The sequence below is a fragment of the Sinocyclocheilus rhinocerous genome, unplaced genomic scaffold, assembly GCF_001515625.1.
Source record: "Sinocyclocheilus rhinocerous isolate Xijiao unplaced genomic scaffold, SAMN03320098_v1.1 scaffold994, whole genome shotgun sequence".
In the NCBI taxonomy this organism is placed as follows: domain Eukaryota; kingdom Metazoa; phylum Chordata; class Actinopteri; order Cypriniformes; family Cyprinidae; genus Sinocyclocheilus; species Sinocyclocheilus rhinocerous.
Window position 1 is genome coordinate 142,889 of NW_015655381.1, and position 14,331 is coordinate 157,219.

At 35.6% G+C, this 14,331-nt stretch overlaps 1 protein-coding gene across 1 annotated transcript in view; it reads right to left on the minus strand.

The window, feature by feature from the left end:
* LOC107717961 (putative homeodomain transcription factor 2) overlaps positions 1-9,269 on the minus strand; it is a 15,502-nt gene extending 6,233 nt beyond the window's left edge. The window contains exons 1-14 of the mRNA XM_016524868.1: positions 8,936-9,269; positions 8,599-8,696; positions 8,457-8,513; positions 8,282-8,351; positions 5,982-6,140; positions 5,433-5,613; positions 5,184-5,298; positions 4,922-5,098; positions 4,594-4,842; positions 2,972-3,100; positions 2,446-2,715; positions 2,000-2,131; positions 1,312-1,398; positions 635-790 (exon numbers count right to left, since the gene is read on the minus strand). Of these exons, the coding sequence (XP_016380354.1) occupies positions 635-790; positions 1,312-1,398; positions 2,000-2,131; positions 2,446-2,715; positions 2,972-3,100; positions 4,594-4,842; positions 4,922-5,098; positions 5,184-5,298; positions 5,433-5,613; positions 5,982-6,140; positions 8,282-8,351; positions 8,457-8,513; positions 8,599-8,643 (1,827 nt within the window). The 5' untranslated portion in view covers positions 8,644-8,696; positions 8,936-9,269. The remainder of the gene's footprint in view (positions 1-634; positions 791-1,311; positions 1,399-1,999; positions 2,132-2,445; positions 2,716-2,971; positions 3,101-4,593; positions 4,843-4,921; positions 5,099-5,183; positions 5,299-5,432; positions 5,614-5,981; positions 6,141-8,281; positions 8,352-8,456; positions 8,514-8,598; positions 8,697-8,935) is intronic.
* Between the last annotated feature and the right edge of the window lie 5,062 nt (positions 9,270-14,331).

Here is a 14,331-nt window from a genome sequence, read left to right on the forward strand (position 1 = left end):
TTAACCAATGATTCCTAATTGCATCTACTTCCGGAAGTCCAAATAAAGTGCTTTTGCTTTCGCTTAGAAACACACAGCGTCTCCCTGACATGGCTGCTTCAACACTAACTGCGGTTACTGAAACCACGCCTCCTTTCTTTGCGTGGACATTTGGGCGCATTATGCTAATATTTCCACATAGTGAGGTAGATATGTGGGGGCGTGTTAGAACGAGCCGTTTTAGGGGGGCGTGGCAGAGTCTTAACTTTGATAAAGAATATCTCTGTGGTTTTGAGACTTTAGTCTTTGCAACTTCAGGGATCTTATCTATGCACAATCAGCTTGTAACACTCCAAAGAGAAAGGAAAACTTGAAATCGCATCATATGACACCTTTAACCGGCAAGGCTTTAAAGTGTGCAGTGTCTCATGAGTGTAACTCTACCACTGAGTTATAACATTTGATGTGAATGTATGTGGCATTGTACAATATATTGAGACGGAGGCGCCAGAACTGCTACTGATAGAATGTGCGCTGTAGCAAAATAGTACAATATTTCTACGTTATTAAAGATATTTATGCGACACTTTAATCGTCCACAATCAAAAATCGGGATATCGCACACCCCTATGTGCGGCTGAGATTTTTATCTCACTTGTTCAGTCAGAAGCACAGAAGCGTTGCTGTACTTTCGGTTGGTCTCAGCTCCGAGGGTAGCGAGGCGTAGGAGGAAAACCATTAGAGCAGCACACCAGACCATCAGCTCCCAGTTGGTCTCCGAGTCCAGAAATGTGTGATGACTGTGCAAAAGCTGAAACACAATACCAGTTATCTTTGCTTTATTACAGTCACATTTTCAAACTGTGAATAGATTTATCAGGTGCAGTAATCTGATACTTTACTTAACCTAATATAAACGATTGATATCAATTAATAAATTTTCTCAAAAAGATGACTTTATGGCACATACTACCAGTCAAAACCACATTTATACTTACTACTATTCTTACTAAATCCAAATGGCAAAAAAAAAATCGAAAAAGTTTGAGACAACCTAAGTGACAGTGTTATTCTAGTATTATTTATATATGAATTTTAATCGTTTTAGCAAACAATAACAACACTGCTAAGTTATAATTCAAGTTAAATGTCACATTTATCTTCAAAGGTACTAGGGTGGGATTATAGAAATAGGGTGTGTTTCTATGTTTCAGAACAAATGACATAAAAGGTACAGCATATATGTAAATAGGATTAGATTTTTGGGAAGGCAAACCTTGAAAAGGTCTAAAGGGTATGTCAAAAACATGGTATGATAGAACAACAGCTGACCTGGGCACAGATGATGAAGGAAATAGACAAAGCCAGGAGGAAAATCGATGATACAATGACATCGACGGATCGCTGAGGGCCTCGTCTCTGTTAAACAGAACAGAGAAATTAAATTAAATTGGTATCTTCATGTAATGTCAACTAGGTACATGTATCTTTAAACAGGACTATACAAATGTCACTGCCTGCAGAAACACTCATTCACTGTCATTTGTGCTTACATAAACAGACTGGTTAAGCTAGTTGGATTGAAATTGAAAAGCAACCAAAACAGCTTTGGTAAAATGTCTTAAAGGTGAAATTAAATATTCAAAATATGTTATAGGTAAAATTCTATATTATTTTGTCTAAATACATTTATAATATATATAAACTAAAATTTAACCATTTCAAATGCTACAAGTGAATTTAAGAATCACAACATTGTTATATACAGTATAAAAACTGTACAATTTTGAGATGTACTAAAGCTTACATTCAACAGTGTTATTAAATTATTAGAGTAAATTAAGAGATGAACTTCATGTGAGCATTAGATGACAGCAAAGGTAATCTAAATGTAAAAATAGCAGAAATTAGCATGCAAAATTGTATGTCTATGAAGATCTGTCAATATATAAAAAATAATCATTAATATCAGCCAAAAAAAATTCTATAGTGCATCCCTTATGTAGTGGGAAGATGATACCTTCAGGAATGATCGAAGTGAAAGCCACATCTTGATATTTTGCACTTTCTTCAGCCGAAAGTGAGGAATCTCAGATTTTTTGGCTTTGCGTGCGGACGTGATATGGCTGAAGAGTTTCGCAAATAAAAGGCGCTGTAGATGACATCACATTCGTTGAGAACAAAACATCCTGTTTAGCTGTATAAAGATTTTGTGGCACTGAGATTTCAACAACACTTTACAAAGAAGTTCAATTTGCTAACTTTACTTTTGCATGTTAGTTCACAATAATACAATAGCTGTTAATTTATGCAACTTGAAATGTAAAAATGTATTAGCATACTGAATCGAACAAATGTAAAATGAACATTTTAGCCTAAAGGTGGCAACAAACAAACGTTAGTAACGCATTTATTACAAACACTCCATAACATAAAAAATTAATGCCAAGGCATGTTCATATTCACCTGTTTATACGTCCTCTCAGCCACACACATCATGAAGAAGAAGAGTCCAGAGAGGAAAACTCTTTCCGCTGTGGTGATGATGAAGAACGCATAGGACAAGCCACAAGGCGGCCCGATGACCACTGCGGGCAGTTCCTCAAGGGAAACAGAATTGAGATTGCCAACATCCAGTTTCTGTGCCAGTCTGAAGCAGTAGGGCAGCAGAGCCAGTGAGGCGGTGACCAGACTGCCGAAGAGCAGATAACCCATCCCTTGTTCAACCACCTTCACCTGGAAACAGAAAACCTTCAGCATGATTTTACAGCAACAGCACCGACCTGTTACTTTCCGGTCACTTAGGTATGACTCAAAGAAAAATACCAATGCAAAACTCCAAAACAGTCAGTGTTCAAATGCTTACAGAGGAGTTTACACTGAATTTGAATATAATTTGAGTTTAAAGAGGAAGTCAACAGTTCTCTTCTCTTTTTAAGCAATTTAAACCACTAATGTAGAGATAAACAGGGCAGAGAAAGAAGGACTTTACTCGTGTGAGAATGATACCACTGATCTCCAGCACAGACATGTCAGCTTTCTTACACTCTCCCTGCTCCCAGATAATGGCACTGACACGGTCTTTGGAGGGGTGACAAGCCTGCAGCCATGAAAACTGGTGCTAAAGGGAGAAAGAAATCATGCGTGTCATTCAAAGTGCAGAGATAGAGTATGATGTTTGGGGAGTCTGTTAATCATAGGAAAGAGATTAAGGCCAGTTGCACACTTTAAATGGTTAATCCTGGGTATTCTGTGATGAACATGGTTTTAGTTTTTTTAAATGAAATCGATTTTGAAATTTTTTGGGGACATGAAATTAAAAATGTCAAGGGAGTACAAATGTCATAACATCATAACGAAGGAAAAAAACTTATGAAATTCTTGTGAAAAAGAAAAGTATTGCAACATAACCTTTTTTAACTGTGTACTAATATTCAGAAAATGTCAGCCAACCAGACTAACATGCAGGAAAAAAACATAAAAAGGAAATGTTACCACAGAGAGGAGCCATGCAGACCCTCATAACTGTGTGTCAAGTTCAATGCGTTTCCTAAAATATCAGAGAAATTGCCCACAACTTGTTATAAGTGTTTATCCATCTACGGAAATGACACCATGGAAATTAAATAATGCATTTGCTGTTGCAGTTTGAGAATTTTCTTTTTTAAACACAGACCTTGAAAGTATCTATACAAACTGTGCAAAGCACATTAATATTTAAATGGATAATTATTGCTTAGTTTGTGATTGGATGCCTCCTGTCTATACAACATTGAAATGCTGCTTAAATTAACAATGCAATCTTAATTCGTACTGGAGGGGTAAAAACGGGACTTTACTAAGGGTTAAAAAAAGTTAAAGGAATAGTTCTCACCATTAGGCCATCCAAGGTGTAGATGAGTTTCTTCATCAGAACAGTTTTGGAAAAATTTAGCATTACATAATTTGCTCACAAGTGGATCCTCTGCAGTGAATGGGTGCCGTCAGAATGAGAGTCCAAACAGCTGATAAAAAAACATCACAATAATCCACAAGTAATCCAAAAGCACTCTAGTCCATCATTCTTGTGAAGCGAAAAGCTCTGTTTATACGAAACAAATCCATCATTAAGATGTTTTAATTTTAAACTGTCATTTCCTGCCAATACACCAAATACCAAAACACTAAATTGTGCATATTTCTGTCATTAGTCAGTCGAAACATCTTTTTCACTGGAAAAAGCAATATTATGGAGAGAGAACATATTTTAATTTAATTTATTTTATGGACGGAATAGTTTAAAGATTAGAAAATTATGATCAATTTTTTGTTTTAATTTAAAAACCAGCTTTCTGCTTCACAAGATGTTACATGATGGACTGTGGATTATTGTGATGTTTTTATCAGTTGTTTGAACGCTCATTCTGACGGCACCCATTCACTGCAGAGAATTCACTGGTGAGCAAGTGATGTAATGCTGAATTTCTCCAAATCTGATCTGATGCAGAAACAAACTCATCTACATCTTGGATGGTCTGAGGGTAAAGTACATTTTCAGCAAATTTTCATGTTTGGGTGAACTATTCCTTTAAGCGAGGTGTGAAAATTCACATTAAACTTATTAACGCAACTCACCTGCGGTAAGGCTTCATCCTCATCACTAGTCAGAGTGATGTTAGGCAGAGGGAGGGAGAGGTTAGGACTGTGAGGCTCCTCCTCTCCACTTTCACTGCTTCCTGTGGAGGCGGAGTCAGGATCATGTAGAAGCTCCTCCCATAACATATCATCTGTGTCAGAGGCTAGACGTGAGCCCTCTGAGGGCCGCAGAAGCTTGACTTCACGTGGAAGCACTGGAGCATCTGTTGGCTTGCCGTTATTCTCTCCCTGTATGCATTCACGCAACGGTAATGAATATTCCGAACTATTTTACAGACATTTACCTTGGTTTTACACAGATACTCACATGAGTTTGGGGTGGCAGATTGTTCTTGGGGACGTTGTGAAGTCTATTCCTGAGCGCTCGGGCATATTTGGGAGGTGCTGATGAGAAGAGTCTCTCTCTTTGCAGCTCTGCTTCATCTGCTTCTTCCTCACTGGAGAGATCTTCAGAAGCCCCATATGGAGGCCTCCTCGGGGAGTTCTGCAAAGCCCACAGGATCTCGATCAACACAACCATGAATGTTCATGACACTTCAAAATGTACAGTTCTAAAGAAAGTGTTTTACCAGTCTCTTCTCTGATCTGTAGAGTCGGTGGTTGTCTTCAAGTTTGAGTTCTACTATCCCTCCCCCTCTGCTGCTCTCATCCTCAGACCTCTTTGATTTTCTACTCTTCCTCTGTCTATGAATAAACACCAACATAATTTCAAACATTACACAAATGGAATTACATCAAAAGAATGAAACAAACACTTGGTTGTTTATGGCTCTGAGACAAGTCTGTCTCTCACAAATCTGACACAGCAGTAGCTTAACCTTTTCCTGCGAACAGGGCTGGCCGTCCGACTGGGGACAGGGCTGTTGTCCGGGCTTTTGGAGGATTCTGTGGATACTATTTGGCAGTGTACTGTACCCAACAACAGTATGAGACACAATGGACCCACAACCTCACTGGCACAGGCTGCCGGTACCTCAAAATACAATACAGCTCCTGCCACTGCAATGAACACAAATCCATCAGCTCATGATACCATACTGAGACTTTTCATTCATTTTAATTCATTTCCAAATGACATTGAAGGTTTTCAAAAGTATTATCACTAAACCACGTGTATTATCTCTCAACAAAATCTGAAATATTCAAAGAATGATCAACGAAACTATGCTAAAACACTCAAATGTAGTGCTGGGCGGTATGACCAAAAATTTATAACACGGTATTTTTAAAAATTATACCGGTTTCACGTTACATGATGGTATTTTTTTTTCATGCATGACCGGGTGTTAACCATATTTTCTACTGATTGAATGCATAAAATATGTTCACGTGACTGTGCTTAGCTGAAAAGAAGAAAAACTGCATACCTTGAAGAAAGTACAGAACTAATATGAGGGTGGAAATGCTTTTAGATGTAACTTGGATCCACCACTGAAAGAAGAAAGGAAAGAAGAGGACCCTGACCAAGCCTTTACGAGTCAGAGCGGTCCAAGGGCTCTCTGGTTTGGCCTTGCTAAATGTAGAACCTGCAGTTGTAAAGATACTAATTTAATTATTCAAAAGAGCTGTTAGTTGCCTTAACGTACATTTTTAAATATGTACACTATCATTCAAAAGTCTGGGGTCAGCAAGTTTTTTGAAAAAAAAAAAAAAAAAAAGTCTCTAATGCTCACAAAAATTGCTTTATTCTATCAGTAAAATACAGTAAAAACAGTAATTTTGTGAAATATTACATTTTAAAATAACTGTTCACCTATATTATTTTATAATAACTAAAGGAATAACATAACTGAGGGAATACATTTTGAACTGAGATTCTTTGATGATGATAGAAAGATGAAAAGAACAGCATTTATTTGAAATAGAACTCTTTAGTAACATTATACATATCTTTACTGTCTTTATAAATGTCTTTATGATCAATTTAATGCATCTTTGCTGAATCAATGTATTAATTTCTTTCAAAAAAATTTTAGTGACCCCAGACTTTTGAACCATATTGCAATTTTACTGTAAATTAATTAAAGATATACTTGGCAATACATATACTTAAGAAGTTAACTAATAATTATGTTTCTGTAAGTAATTTACAGCGAAAATAGTAACCCAGAAGCTCCTGTGTGACACATCATACTTTATTATCTTTAGTTTACGTGTATATGTGTCTTCTTATATTTCTTATTCAGATTTAGGTAACATTACATAATTTAATTATATAATATTGTCTGGTTATAAACTGTAAAATATTCATGCACAAAAATACCTTCCTGTAATGCCCAAAACAATGTCACTTTTGCAACGTTTCTTTTGCTGCCTGTTTTACAGCATATTTTTACATTTAAAGTATGAGATCTGATCCGATCTTACACCCTATAACAATTACAGATACACACAATAGATTCAGATGTCAAACATGAATGTTAGCTCACCTCTCACTAGGTCAACATCAATGAGGTCTGGCTTGATATGGCCAGTCTTCTTAGGTTTGCTTCCAAAGCCCTGTTCATACGGAACAGAGTTTCACAAGTCTGGCTGCATACATTTTTGCACAATGTTAAAAACCACATCTATGCTGCAAACACAAACTGCCACTGTGCCACATACCTTGAGCTCAGTCTGTTCCAGTGACTTTTCCCAAATCTGCTGATCATAGGCTCCGGATCCACCACTGAAAGAAGAAAGGAAAGAAGAGGACCCTGACCAAGCCTTTACGAGTCAGAGCGGTCCAAGGGCTCTCTGGTTTGGCCTTGCTAAATGTAGAACCTGCAGTTGTAAAGATACTAATTTAATTATTCAAAAGAGCTGTTAGTTGCCTTAACGTACATTTTAAAATATGTACACTATCATTCAAAAGTCTGGGGTCAGCAAGTTTTTTGAAAAAAAAAAAAAAAAAAAAGTCTCTAATGCTCACAAAAATTGCTTTATTCTATCAGTAAAATACAGTAAAAACAGTAATTTTGTGAAATATTACATTTTAAAATAACTGTTCACCTATATTATTTTATAATAACTAAAGGAATAACATAACTGAGGGAATACATTTTGAACTGAGATTCTTTGATGATGATAGAAAGATGAAAAGAACAGCATTTATTTGAAATAGAACTCTTTAGTAACATTATACATATCTTTACTGTCTTTATAAATGTCTTTATGATCAATTTAATGCATCTTTGCTGAATCAATGTATTAATTTCTTTCAAAAAAATTTTAGTGACCCCAGACTTTTGAACCATATTGCAATTTTACTGTAAATTAATTAAAGATATACTTGGCAATACATATACTTAAGAAGTTAACTAATAATTATGTTTCTGTAAGTAATTTACAGCGAAAATAGTAACCCAGAAGCTCCTGTGTGACACATCATACTTTATTATCTTTAGTTTACGTGTATATGTGTCTTCTTATATTTCTTATTCAGATTTAGGTAACATTACATAATTTAATTATATAATATTGTCTGGTTATAAACTGTAAAATATTCATGCACAAAAATACCTTCCTGTAATGCCCAAAACAATGTCACTTTTGCAACGTTTCTTTTGCTGCCTGTTTTACAGCATATTTTTACATTTAAAGTATGAGATCTGATCCGATCTTACACCCTATAACAATTACAGATACACACAATAGATTCAGATGTCAAACATGAATGTTAGCTCACCTCTCACTAGGTCAACATCAATGAGGTCTGGCTTGATATGGCCAGTCTTCTTAGGTTTGCTTCCAAAGCCCTGTTCATACGGAACAGAGTTTCACAAGTCTGGCTGCATACATTTTTGCACAATGTTAAAAACCACATCTATGCTGCAAACACAAACTGCCACTGTGCCACATACCTTGAGCTCAGTCTGTTCCAGTGACTTTTCCCAAATCTGCTGATCATAGGCTCCAATCTTTGACACAAGATCATTAGAGAACTGTCAATCCCTTTCTAATCACAATATGCATTTACTGTAAAACAGATCTAGTAAGGCTCACCTTTTTCTGATACCATGCTATTCCTGCCATTTTTTTTTTGAACATTAGGTCAGGTCATCTCAGACGATAGGTAGTGCCAATCACAGAATATTTCATTCCTCGAAAGAGTCAGACATACAGGTTATGTCATCGCTTACAGTAAAAAGGAGACGCCTATTCTCAAATGAAGGTATGTTACAGACATAGGAAGCGACTTATCAAGTACAAATAAAGAGAGCGGCTGTGTTTCAAAACCTAGTGAGCTGCCTACCTAGACTGCATTTGATAAAGACCGCTAACGTTACAGGTAAAGTTGCATGCTTTTAGTTCTCGGAAAATATAACGATATTAAACATACCTGGAGCCCAATAAACAATATCTGGCTGTGATTCCTCAGCAGTTCGTGTTGAGTCTTGTCAACATTTTCAGATGTTTATGTTGGAGCTGAAACAAACCTCGCCCCCCTACAACAACAAAACTATCTGACGCCACATCAAAAACATCTCATTAAGAAGTTAAAACAGCCGTCTAAAGTTGTGCGCTAACTATATTTACTGTCAAACCACCCTGGCATTAATTCGGTTAAATCTCATCGACGATAAAATGATCTTCTTGCAAAAGAGAAGTGATTGTTAAAGTTCCCACTCTCATCAGCGCCTGGCAGAAACGACAAGTGTGTGAAGCAAGCGACGACAACGACTCATCCAATGTGAATGGCGGAACTACATGTTGTACAAAATAAACTTCAGTAACTAGTGTAAAACTACAAAATAAACTAAAGTAACATAAAATAAAATACAAAAATAAAATACAACTAAATAATTATAATAAAAATAGCCCTTTTTAAATTTTGAAGTCGAATGTTCATTGAAACATGTAACATGTAACATATTTGGTTGGAGTATAATGTGTAAATGCTGATTCTTAAACGAATCGTTCCTTTGAGTCGGACTTTTACGATGAATCAGTTGAACCGATTCACAAAACCTGTCTGAACTAAAGTGGTCCTCGAATCAACAATACGAAAAGCTATTTTCAGCTCATGCGAGTATTATTTTAAACATATTTTCAAAAGTGTTATTAATTTATTTTTGTTTAGTACTTTTTTATATTACTGCACCTTTAATCATTTCAGTTATAAGAAAGTTAACAGATGGTTGCATGGCCTTTTCTAGTGTTCAACAAATACATGGTTAATGTTTTTTACGTTCCGTGTTAAAGTGTTTTTAACTGGTATAAAGTTATTTAAACCTATGTTTAGTGACGTTTTATATGAATTGTATTATTGTAAACGTTTATTTTATATTTATTGTAATATTCGCGTGAGATGACTCTGTAAATTACTAAATAACATGCCTTTACTCACCAGTACTCACAACTGTGATTGGTCCATCCTGATCAGTGCTGAGAAAAATAACAGAACTAATGCCACGAAAATGTAGTGCCACAAGAATGTACTGCCAGATTTTAACCACTAGATGTCAGCATTTTAATTTTATTACATTACCTTACAACACATTACGCTTATACATTTGGCTTTGTCTCTTTACGTCTGAGATTAAGCAGATCTTTTACAGAGCTGTTGAACTTCTGAAACTGTAATTTTCTTCTGAAAACATTTCATTCCATTTTTAAAATGATATTTGTTTTCACTATTCAAACAGAAAATAAACCCCTCATTTATATAACTGAATTCATATGCTTACTCCTCTACAAGAAAATTAAATAATTGCAGTAATCAAATGCAATATTTATTAACACTATAAATCGTTAGATGGGTGTAGACTTTCATGACTCTTATTTGTTTACTGCATAAAATGTGAGCCATGTGACTGTGATCAACACAAACAGGCTTTACCACTCTTATCTGGTACTTTTTGGATAAAAATGTTTGCAGCTATCAATAATTTTATGATAATATTTGCTACTCACTGCTTCCAGCAAGTTTTGTGCTACTGTGATGACTAAATACAGAGCTTTTGATATAAATAATATACATCCAGTAACACACCTACACTCTTTTCGATGGGTTAAGTCACTTTCTTTGAACAATGCTTTGAATAGATTCGCAGCCACATATAATGAAGAACATGCAGAATAATCACAGTAATCAGCACAAGTACTAGTCTGACATCATAATATCACCATATGAACAAAAAGAAATTACATGAAGCAATTATGATTGAGACAAATAACTGACAGTGGTTATTATCTGGACCATACTGCAAGTCGACAGTGGCAATGTTTAAGGATTACCCAAATGGACAAAATACTGTAAATGAACAGAAATGGCTTTTACTTACCAAATCATATATGTGTTGGTTACTGCATCGAGGCAATATATGGAGTCATAATAATTATTATAAACTACTCTACATAATCATTATCATAATCATTATTTTATTTATTAAGAATTATTTTATTATGCATTTTATATATTATTATTGTATTTTTTAAAATATATTTAATGTTATTATTTGTATTGTTATTTTTATTTATTAGCAGTATTAATACTTTTAGTAGTAGTGTATTTATACCATTCATTGGTAATATGTGTGAGTGTGTCTGTGTGAATTGTTAAAAATATTAGTCTACCTCTGTCTGTTACTTGATGACATGCCGTTCTTTTTTCTGTGTAATTTGAATCGAGCGATAGAAATTTTAACATGAATTTACAGTGGAAGTTCCAAGTGGGAAAACTCAGACTGTTTACATGCATGCGCTTTCTCATTTGAATGCACTAATGGTTTCTTGCTTTCAATATACCCATAGATCACCTTTGTTCAGGAGTAATTACCCAGTAATCCGTGGGTGCATTCGTGAGCACTGTGTATACTGCTTATAGATTTCATTTTGTGAGGTTTCCCTCTCATTTCCCTTGCCTCAGTAGGAGATTATTATTGACTGGCATTTTATGAAAAGTCTCAATCGATTTTTCAATCCACTAATATGTGGACCTGGGGAACTTCATCTGTCCTGCGAGACCTCTCTTAATGAGACTCATAGGCAAGCCAGATCTCACCTCCAGCGGTTTTAAAAGATAGATGATTTCACTGTATGTCCTAGTTGTCATGTATATCTGCCCAGTGCTTTTAGACCTCACCATCAAAAGCGGTTTTTATTATTCATGGCATGGTGAAGTAAGAGGTGGGAATAGTGATTTTAAAACTCTGTGTGCTTTTCTTACATTAATTAATAAACATGGCTGTCAGCTGTGGGTCAACCACAGGTCTGGTCATCTCATCAGTATGTTACATACACACCTAAACTGTCTTTCATCCCAGTCCAAGACAAAGAAACGGTGTCGCCAAAGATATTGAGGCTGGAGACTGGAGTTATTCACACAGAAATAATAATATGATATGTTTACTTGCTTTAACAAATTTGACAAGCTGGCTATAAGTATTTATTTAGTGTACTGCATTTCACCTCCCTAATCTCAGTATTTTCTACATCTGCTTCTCAGGCACAGCTGACGTGACATGCCCCGGGGACATACATAGATATAGTCAAAGATGATACATGGGATGAGATGACAGGAAAAACAGAATATTCTGCCACCCTTTGTTCTCTTTCTTTCTCACATGATCCAGCTCAGAAGAAGCAGAGTGTTTTGTGCTGACAACACCCTGGCGCACAATGCACACGCTTTACTAGCTGCTCACTGACATGGATCATTTTGTTCCAGAGTTCTATAAATGCTAGGAATGTGTGCACATGTGTGTATGCATAATATGAATTTAAATGCTTGATAAAATACTCAACCGGGCTGAATGGAATGAAAAGATACACTATTACATGCTTATGAGATTAAGGGTGAAGTGTGTGATTTCTGTGCCACTAGTGGCGCTAAACGTAACTGCAGTTGTTCAAAAAATGTTTTTAAATAAAAATGTTAAAGTTTAAAATGTTTAGATAATTCAATCGAAAAAAAAAATGTAATCATTTGGACCATTGATTGCACCAATAAATTGTTAAACACTAGAGAGTGTAAAAAAGAAAAGTAAATATGGTTTATTTTGCTTTCAAGTGAATAGTTGCTGAAAATGTACTCAAGCTTAGGCCATTCAAGATGTAGATGAGTTTGTTTTTTCATCTGAACAGATTTGGAGAAATTTTGCATTTACATCACTTGCTAAATGGATGCTCTGCAGTGAATGGGTGCCGTCAGAATGAGAGTTCAAACAGCTGATAAAAACATCACAATAATCCACAAGTAACCCACAAAACTCCAGTCCATCAAATAATGTCTTTTGAAGCGAAAAGCTGTGTGTTAGTAAGAAACAAATACATAAGGCATTTTAACTTTAAACTGTCGTTTCTGGCCAAAATATCCATAATTTATAATAACACTTCCTCTAGTGAAAAAGCCCCCTGTTGTCCTCTCACATCAAAATCCACCAACATATTTGTTTAGAACTGTTTTGGATGGTTTTTCATTTGATTTTCAGTGCTTGATCTGTGCATATTTCTCTCCTGATTCAGACGAGAAGACTTTTTCATTGGAAAAAGCTATTTGACTCGTAATTAAGCCAGAAGCAATGGTTTAGAAAATAAAAATGTCTTAATGATGTATTGGTTTTTTACAAACGCTGCTTTTGACTTTATAAGACATTAATTGATGGGCTGGAGTCGTGCGGATTACTTGTGGATTGTAGTGATTTTCAGATGTATCAGTTGTTTAAACTCTCATTCTGACGGCACCCATTCGCTGCAGAGCAGGATGGCCTGAGGCTGAGGGTGATTCAATTTTTCAGCCAATTTTCATTTTTGGGTGAACTATTCCTTTAACTGTCCCTGTTCCTGGGTTTTCTTCAGGAAGTAAAATAACATCTATTCAAGTCCATATGGCATTTTCCATAATTAGTTTGAAGATGAATGGCGTGTCTGTATCTATGCATATTTACAGCCTATATTTTACTCTGTACTCCCCAAATCACATCACAGTATGAGCAGAATGATGTGTAGACTGAGAGATGTAATTGAATGTGCCATGTCAAGCCTGAGGTAGAGAGCAAATGTTATGTAGCATAGCAGAGCGAGAGAAAGAGAGAAAGAGTGAGAGCAAGGCTCTAAAGGGACTTCAGCAATATTTTCCTTGCGTGTATATAGCCAAATTCCGGTAACACATGCATCTTCTTAAAGTTAGTTTGGAAAGGCACTGTATTGAATTATTCTGGACTTGCTCTGCCTGAAACTTTATACATTTTGAATTGACCTATATGCGCCACTGTAACGATTAGCTATACGGCCCCTTTATTCTGGCATATACATGTGATACATGCTCACTTTCCTTATTTCCATCTGGATTTCAGCCAAGACTGCATTGAGCGCAGCACATGCAAAAGAAACGCAAAGACTTTCTGCCACACAGAGCCTCAAAGTGCACTTTAACACATGCAAGAGACATTAGCATAAATTAGAGTGCTAGCATTAGCTGGCTAATCCTTTATCCTGAATTAGCACTTAGAATGGCTCTGTCTCTGTTGTACAGGAAGACCTAATAAATGTGGGCCAGCAATTAGAGGTTATCTTCAAAAGTTACGTAAAAAGTTTAAAGCTTATTCTCTTGAGGCAATCCGGACCTTTATTGGATTATGAACAGAGCACTTAACACTTTTTATCTCAGTTTTTCTTAGTAGGTATATGGAGGTATGTATATTATTATATTATATTATATTATATTATATTATATTATATTATATTATATTATAAAGGTTACCTCTATATTATATTATATTATATTATATTATA